Genomic DNA, 9,108 nt, shown 5'->3' with positions numbered 1-9,108 from the left:
GTCTTTCTACCATTTCAAAGCTCATTAATGTTGGGTTTCACTTAAAAGTTCTTCTCCACGCCAAATTTTTGGAGATTGCTACATCTACCCATTGGGTAAAATACTCATTAGAAATAGGGAATTAAAATATAATTAATTCTACCGAGTTGAACTCCACTAATAATTAATGTCTATCTTACTAAGTAGACTACCCGATTGGTAAACAAGGTTTTTCCCCAAATTTCTAAAAAACAACATGATTCTCATAACACCTGAAACGCTGAAAGCGAGTGATTTACAGAACATCTAAAAATAAAGATTGCCTAAAGCATTCCAAAGTTCAGTCAGAAAAATCTGTTTGACAAGTTTATGCAGTATCTAAATTGCTAAAAAAAAAGTTTATTTTACAAACGGAACTTTACTGGAAAATATGCACAAGGGGAAGCACCAGAATTCCATCAATCAAATTTAAGTTAGTCCGAATCAGAGTCCGAAGGACACACCACATAAACAAGGCTAACGAAACCAGAAGCTGCATTTGAGTTCAGACACCCATGAAAGCTCGGCACTGAGTTTCCCAATGTTCCTTGGCTTGCTTTACCCTCTCTTGCCTCTCTGACTGAAGTCTTTCTTCCCAGTATTCATGACACCTACACAGAAGTGACCAATAAGAGCTTACAAGATGTTTGTGATCTGTAAGATGCATCAAAACCTACGTATCTAATCTTTTTCTTATTATGATTTTTAACCTGTCTTTCAGGGTTAAGGCTTTTGTATTTATTTTCCTGTAGCTGGGAGTTTTCAGTTTTCACCATATACTAAGGTTTCAAAGAATGTTCTGTATGACCCAAACTATTTTCTGAAGATATAAACCCTAGGTTTGGAAAATTTATAGCACATACCCTAAGTGACCAGTGGAGAATTGAAGAGTAAATTTGTTAATTAAACAAACCTTTATGTTTAACACCAGAAGGAAGGGGGGGGGGGTTGAGGGTACAATGGGTGGCATTAGTTTTAATGGGAGGTTTAACATAAATTAAAGTAGTATTTATGTTTATTAAAGTGGATATAAATTGAAGTGGTATTAAAACAAAATATTTAAAGAGCTCAACTCGTTCATGAATCTTGGATTTTGGTTCTTCGTTTCATTCTTCGCGCCGCAAGGAATTGTTTCAAAAATCTGAAATTTGAGAAACTCGAAAAAGTGTACCTTACAAATGATAAACCATTAGAGGTTGAAGGCAAGGGAGATATGAGCATGAAGATTGCAAGTGAGGATATGTTTGAGTTAAGGATGTCAAGTTCATTCCTGATTTGAAGAAGAAACCTGATAACAATTAGTCAACTTGACAAGTCCGGCTACAACGTAGTGTTCGAGGGTGGTTCCTGTAGTAGCTCAAGGTGCAAGCAGAACAACGTACCCCATGGGAAATACGACAAAGGTAACTAAGGAAAGGATGAAGAAAAATTCACAAAGAGTCTCATTCGTTAAAAAATTTGTACACCGTAGGCCTGTGAAGAAGATCTGTGGTCGTAAAGTCAGTGTCTATTCGGCTAAAGTGGATCGTGGAAGGAACAAGGTGAAGAAGGCACACATGAGTGTGATGCGTGAGAAATCGAGCCTAGAGACGGATGTTTTGTTTGGGTGGTAGCATTGTTGGGATGCTCGTAGAACTATAACAAGTCCTTATGGTTCGTGTTGTGAATTGTGATGATAGAGACTTGGGGGGTCGAGTGAGACCTCGGTGTTGCTTCCTTCCTGTGTGAGAAGAAAGTGATTATGCACTAGGTGATGTATGAAGAGTGATGATGACAAGTTGAGATTGTGGCTACATATTTATTGGGAGTGTGTTCTTCACGTTTACTGATCTCGAGGTGGGAGATTGTAGGGTATATTGTGTGGAGATGGTAAATGGAGATGGTAGGCCAACAGCCCGTGGGAATTGGCTAGGACTCATGCCCGCTACCGCAGCCTAGCAGTCCAGCTAGCACACTCGCGTCTGCCTGCCCGGGGGATCCAGCCTGCTCCTGTGGCTGTTGTCGATAGTGCGCAGCAGCTCTCCCGTGAGATTGAGCGCTAGTCTCTGGCTTTGTTGCAGCTACACGGTTTTTACTCCTAAGTTTGTTTTCCTTGTTTAGCTAGGAGTCCTAATAATAACCCTAGTATAAATCTGTTAGTCGTTTATTGTTTATTAATGTCATGCCAATGTGACGAGAGATTTTTCTTAGATCTAGGGAGACTATAGAACCTAGAGAAAGGTTAGAGAGTCTAGAGTGATTAGAGAATTCTCCTTATATCATCATCTCATATTCAAAGTCCTAGTACAATATTCATGGTTTTCTCCTTATTCAAGAGTTTCCACGTTAAATCTTTGTGTGGTCTTTATTGTTTATTTCTTAATTCCTCCATATATTATACTTGAATTGCTTGATTTGTTAGAGCTTACGATACATATTACTAACACCTTTTTGGTGGGTGGTGAGGGGTTAATAATCAATATCAAATATAATATTTCATAATGGAGCATACCTTCGGCTCAATAAAATATTAAGCTCCTCTAAGTGTAGAGCACCCACATAGACTCCCAACTGAAATCAATGGCAAATGAAAAAGAAAACATCAAAGTGAGTTGTTCCAAGTATTACTTAGTGCAGATGATACATAATGCTATATCCTTGCCGTGTGACAAAAACTAAAGAATACTCCTACATGGGTTGAAGGTGGTCTAAGAGACCTTTGCCTTTCATAGCAACTAAAAAATATATTACTGGAAAGGGGCAACAAACTAATGAAAATTAAATATGGTAGTGTCTTGCAAGTGCAGAGAAAACAATTATCTTCCGCAATGTCAACAGAATTTCAAATACAATCATCATTCTATCTAGTATATTATAGACTTGCTCACATTAGTTGTTTCCGGCTTAAATATTAAATTTCAGTTGACAGAAATTCATATAAGGGTTAATCAGTTTAGATAAGGTTTTACCAAGTTCATTATACAGCTAAAATTAAGTTGATAGTATCCGACCAAAAAGACACCAACTAATCCAGTTTCACTCAACTCACAAATTATGAAATTAAGTCGTGTCTTGTTCAATTTTGAGGAATAACAAGAATGGTACCTACTCCCCATCTTGTTTATAACTCTTCAAATCATAACTTAAAAAATAGAACAACGAAAACAAAAAAAATTAGTATGTCAGGATCCTACTTGAACAATGGAAACATGCCAGCCAAAACTGCGTAAAGTATGATAAAGCCAAAAACAGTTATTCTAACTTGTGTTATGAAAAGCCCGAATATGGCATACAACATATGCCGCTGACAAGATATAAGATTAGCTTGGTCACACATCAAACATCAAATCGGAAGCACATATTAACGATATTACTCAAACTTGGTATCTTGTTGGACATTGGTACATGTCCAACTGTAAGACAGCTATTATGTAGAGATGTATAATGAATTTGGTCCAAAATGAAGTGCCAAGTGTCCATACTCATGTCTTGATTTTGGGATTGTAACTTGTCCCGGGCGATACGTCCCGAAATATTTACCGTGTATTTAAGTCTTCAAAAATAGAAATAATATCTTGTCTTTAAATGATTTTTTCCCTCACAACAACCAACATCAGTATTATAGCGTATTTGGTTAGTGCATTAGCATATCAAATGAGAGGTCATGGGTTCGAGTCTTGAAACACACATTTTTATAGCTTAATGTCTCATTTGATTGTGTTGGGGAGGGGGAGAGTACATATGGCAGCATGACATTTGTTTGTCTTGGGTTTTAGATATATATATAGATTTGTACTTGGGGTAAGATACTAGGATAAGAGTCCAAGCAAAAAAACGACATTATCATTTATCACCACACCAAGGGCCGAAAAGCATCATATATTCTGAATCTGCGAGAATGATAAAGACATTAATCTGTCTGCAACGCCATATATACTTGACAGCTCAAACTAAGTCATACATGCAGAAGCTCAAAAATTTGTGGGTATCCTGAATGATCAGGTAAAGAGAGGAAGAGACAACACAAAGAGATATTGATAGAAAATTTATCATTACCTCTCGACACAAAGCACACTTCTCCTTCAGAGATGCAGCTTGCAGTCCATCAACTATAGTCACTGATGCAGCATTGCAAGCGCACATATAACAGAAAATATGACCACAATTAAGTGCAACAGGATCAAACACTGTGTCCTGTATATTAAAAGAAAAAGACAGCAATATCAATATCCCCAATCAGCTTTGTAAAAAGGAAAAAGGAAAAGCTTCAGGATTAATAGTATTGATAATATAGCATTAAAGACTAGAAACTCTATAATATAAGCCAACTCTTGAGGAATATGGTGTCCACCTAAAAAACTTTAATTGGAAAATTTTCAAAAAACTACTTTTTATAACAAACTTTTTTCAAAAAATTACCTTTTAAAAAATAAGTTCATAAAACTACCTTTTAAAAAATAAATTCAAAACACTACTACTAAACGGTTTTAGTTATGTTTGGCAGTTAAAACGAGGTTTGACAATTATGTGCTTTTCACGTTAGCACGTTAGCACGTTACCAAACTTAAATGGATTGTAATTGGGCTACGACGAGGATGGGGGTCATTCGGGAGGGATGAGAATTGTACTCCGATGAGGTCTTGGGTCATTTGAGAGGGAGGGAAACTTCTGGTAATGTGCTCACGTGATGCGGTGATGGTCAAACCTCGTTTTAACGGTAAAACTTAACTAAAACCGTTGAGTGGTAGTATTTTGAAAGGAATTTGCTATAAAAGGTAGTTTATGTCTTTATGACGACCATAGAGGCTGATAACCTAGCGGATAACCTGAAAATTCGACCATAAAGACTTCTATTCTGTTCAAAGATCACCAAAATGCATATTAAATTACAAAGACGTCACAAAACCAAGCTGATTTTAAAAAGTCAAAACACTAAAGCGACATAAAAATATGTATCAAAGGATAACGATAACAAAGTAGGCTGTTATGACTCAAAATGTTGTAAGGGCAGCCACCTAAGAAATAGCACACAAGGCTAGCCCTTGCAGTGTTTTTCTTGTTTTGATGTTATAAAAGAGTATTTACATGAGTCAACTATGACGACGCTGATTGAATATGCCAATGGTGTATTTTTATATTAATGAAGACAGAAATCAAACAGCTAGTTATGATTATATAACACAACTTGCATGTTTATCATATTGTGCTAATCTCAGTGGCATACACATGGAAGTGTTTAGAATTGCACGGTAGACATGGTGGAAATGAAGAACAAAAAAAAAAGCATTACTATATACAAGAGTATTACTCACCAAACAGATAGAACAAGTCAAGTCTATATCGACCTTCACAGAATCAAAGAGCTCACAAGTCAGAGATGGCTTTCCATCAGTAAATTTGAGAAAGCAGCCATCAAAGAAATAAGACCCCTTTATTGTCTTTGCCTTTTTATCCCTCAGATTGATGTGAAAAGCCATTAGCTCACAGAGCCATGGAGATTGGAGGATCTCAACGTGCATACTCTGAGCGCGTGATTTGAATGCTTGACCTTGCTTAGAGTAATGAACCTGCTCGGAAATCACATCAGCATTATACTATAAGACACTCAACTGATTCTTTAATAATAAATTAATGCTGTAGAATCCCAAAGAATCTCTTAAATGAGAAGATTCTACCTTATCATATTTCTTCAAAATTTTCCTAACTGCAATAGCATTGATCAAGGCATAAGTAACAAGGTCTCGTCCCTCTCGTATAAGAGAAATATGGTGCTGCTTGCTTTTACACCATACATAATACTTCTTAAATCCAGTTGCTAAATGCAACTCGAGCAACTTCTGAGCACGCTTATTGAAACAACCCACTACATCAGACATTTCTTTGAGAAGTGATGGGAAAAATGTGCCATCGCATACTGCAAAAATAAATTATCAATCGATATCAAACAACAATAACATGGAACACTAAGTAGCTAACCACCCTTACCTTCCAGTTTGCATTAAATCAACATCTTTTAACAGAATCAGTCAATCATCAATGAAATTAACTTAAAAACCCACATCTAGTCTTACTTGTGAGAACTGTTCGTTTTTCAAATTCTCTTTCCTATCTAAGAACAATATTTCAATGAGCAGGGCCATGGAGAAAAGAAAGCAGACTTCTTACGAGAAGGATCTTGTGCAAATTTTACATAAAACCAGCCCTAAATTCCAATTAGCATTTAAACCAACTTCATTTAAAAATTTTGCTTAAAGAAACAATTGACTTAGCGTAAACATGTATGTACTTGTAAGCCATTCCCTTCTTTCTCCGTGTTCTCTCCTATTCTGAAATATAGTTAGAATGAACAGAAGCATTTAAAAATGCCGAGATGCCTATGAGTTCATCACAAAGTTTCTAATACCAATTCAAAATCTTTGTTGCTATAACAATGCACATAACGTTTAGCAAAACCCTTTATGTCATTCCTAACGCTTTGTTCTCCTCAACATATTTTTGAGGTAGTTAAATTTTATTTACTTTATAAGCTTGAGACCCCCTTCACATGCTATACAGCTCACGACGGTGGCTCCATACGATATCAACGAAATCCTATGAGAAAAAAAGAAAAAAGTGAAAATTTTCATCTTACACTTGTAAACCCGAAATTAGCACATTATCTTTTAAAGATGTTCTTTTTTTTTCGAATTTCATAATTTCTATTATTTGTTGAAATAACTATTAACTTTCATACTAGTCTTGGTTCATTTCTGCTAAACCTTAACTTTTTTGTTGAACCAAATTCATTTAGCTGAAAAAAGTTTGCGTATTTTCTATGATATACCCTTGTTTCTTTTTTTTCCGATTGGTATTATATGTTGTACCCCAACTTTTATCGAATTACCTCAATCTTTAACATGTGTCTCAAACCCCACGTTAGTATTTCCATTAGTTATGTAAACGACCATAATTTAGATTATCATTAGTTAATTGAATTACAATGAGCACACAATTATGACACTAAACATTCAATAGCATTATGTTAGATGGGCAGCCGCAGCATGTAACCCATCAATTCCACCTAGTAATAATCCAGGGGGTCCTACTTTTTTGATAGAAGAATTTTCTTTAGTAGACACAACTAGGGAGGAAGGTAAAAGAAATCCTACAAGTTCATAATAACTTATATTCGTCCTAATTCTCATACTTAAAATACTTTATAATCCTAGATGTTGTTTAGTTGACATCAAATATATGGGAAATGAAACTTCTTCACATAAGGGAAGGTAATTAGAAGTTCTCATGGAAATCTATGACCAACCAAACAACCAAACAACCAAAAGACCAATTTCCTAGCAAATACTACTTTATGTGTTCAACCAAACACCTGGTAATTCCAACAAAAAGATGAACTAAAGGATAAGGACAAAAGGAGTAAAGGACAAATAAAGGGAGGCTCGAGAAACTATACAGAATTACTTTTTCACATTGCAAAGCACCTGAAAATTCCATTTATTATTTATAATATATTCTCGTCCATCAAGTAAAAATGCATTTGAATTTAGGAACTGTAAAAAAAATAATTAAACATTCAAGAAAACAATAAAAATCTGGGCTAATATATCCAGCTAGCGAAACCCAGAAAAAAGATGAATGATATTATGCATGCATTAAAAAATATGAAGGCTACATGAAATTCCAAAAAAAAAAAGTAAATTTCTTGCATGCCTATAATCTTACTTCATTAAAATTCATGTGAATTAGATCTATAATTTAAAAACATATACATACAAAAATTTAATGCGTTATTTAATTAATGGGTTTTTTGAAAAAAAAATATATACCCGGACATTGATTAGGGCAATTCGAAGCAATTGAATCAACATTTTCATGAGAATTGTGAGATTCAAGGTCTAGCCTACACTTCTTCAAGATTTTCTTCAGATTTTTGAATCCAACACCTGGTAATTCTCTCTCCAAGTTTTGCATGTATTCTTCATATGTCTTGCAAAACTTCATCTTTCTTTTTCTTGGATCAAAAACACCCACAAGTTAAAAGGGTAAACTTTTTCCCAAATCAATCCAAATTCCAAAATTCCAGTCTTGTTTTTCTTATTTTCTTAACAATAAAAAATTAAAACTTTTAATATAAGCAAATTGAAGAATTTATTGGGTACTTGAATTTCTGATGTAAAAAGGAAAATATTAGGATAAAAAGATAAAGTATATGCTAAAAGAGAGGAAAAATTTGTGCAGGTTTTCTACAAATGTGAGTGTGAGAAAAAGCAAAAAACAGATACAATCGACGGTACCGTATTAATGTCAGTTTCCCGTAAAGCATTGGATTGGTTTCTTTCCTTTTTCAGTTTTTCTGCCTCCCCCCGCCCCCACCCCATTCTTCGCCTTTTTTAGCGTGTTAGAAGAGACCCGTGTGGCCGTGTCTAATTTTTAAGAGTAACACTGCTAAAAGGTCACGTATGTTAAAAATTGTACTCAAACCGATAGTGATTATTATTTAAATATAATTTTTTTTATACCTAATACTTCTTTCGTTTTATATTACTCGCTACACTTCTTAATTGACAAAATTCTAGGTAATTTTTAAAGAAGAAAGAGGTAGAGAGTAAAAAGAAAAGAGACCCATGTGAGAAGAGAGAGATAAAGAGGTTATTGTCCAAAAAGAAAGTGTAGCAAGTAATAAGAAACTTTCCACAATAAATGGTGTAGCGAGTATTATAAAACGGAGGAAATATTATATATTTCATATTAAAGTATCCTATTTAAAAAGCGTTTAGTTTATATAGTGATATGAGTTTGGAATCAAGAATCAAATCAAGGTGGCATAAATTTGAAACTTGATGCCTAATACCATGTGTTTGGTTTTATTTGAGAATGAGACCTTTTCTTTTATTTGATACCTAAAAGTTTTCTATGAGTCATACCCATCGTCTTCCTTAAAATTCTAAACCCCATAACTTCTGGGTTTTAAATCTATCAATTTATTAAACAAACATTAGATAATCGTTCTAAATTCATACATAATACCAGAATCATATGAACCAAAAGTTATTAGACATAATCACTTTTGTGGCTTTAGGGTGCGTTCTATTCAACTTATTGGACCTGAACTTA

At 34.7% G+C, this 9,108-nt stretch overlaps 1 protein-coding gene across 3 annotated transcripts; it reads right to left on the bottom strand.

The window, feature by feature from the left end:
• Positions 1-220: 220 nt before the first annotated feature.
• LOC104899080 (probable E3 ubiquitin-protein ligase BAH1-like 1) lies at positions 221-8,387 on the bottom strand. Of its 3 annotated transcripts, XM_048648116.2 has the most exons (7): positions 7,821-8,387; positions 5,673-5,911; positions 5,310-5,564; positions 4,054-4,191; positions 2,510-2,568; positions 1,092-1,189; positions 221-629 (listed from the first exon to the last, which is right to left on the bottom strand). In XM_048648116.2, exons 1-6 carry the CDS (start codon positions 7,993-7,995, stop codon positions 1,096-1,098), a joined length of 960 nt encoding a protein of 319 aa, XP_048504073.1. In that variant the 5' UTR covers positions 7,996-8,387; the 3' UTR covers positions 221-629; positions 1,092-1,095. The 3 variants fall into 3 exon arrangements, with proteins under 3 accessions (XP_048504073.1, XP_010684516.1, XP_019106391.1); XM_010686214.4 differs by lacking the exon at positions 1,092-1,189 and having other exon boundaries at positions 7,821-8,377; XM_019250846.3 differs by lacking the exons at positions 1,092-1,189; positions 2,510-2,568 and having other exon boundaries at positions 7,821-8,384.
• Between the last annotated feature and the right edge of the window lie 721 nt (positions 8,388-9,108).

This window comes from Beta vulgaris, chromosome 7 (assembly GCF_026745355.1).
Source record: "Beta vulgaris subsp. vulgaris cultivar EL10 chromosome 7, EL10.2, whole genome shotgun sequence".
NCBI lineage: Eukaryota > Viridiplantae > Streptophyta > Magnoliopsida > Caryophyllales > Amaranthaceae > Beta > Beta vulgaris.
Note: the sequence above shows the minus strand (reverse complement) of the source record. Positions and strands in the feature narration are given on the sequence as shown.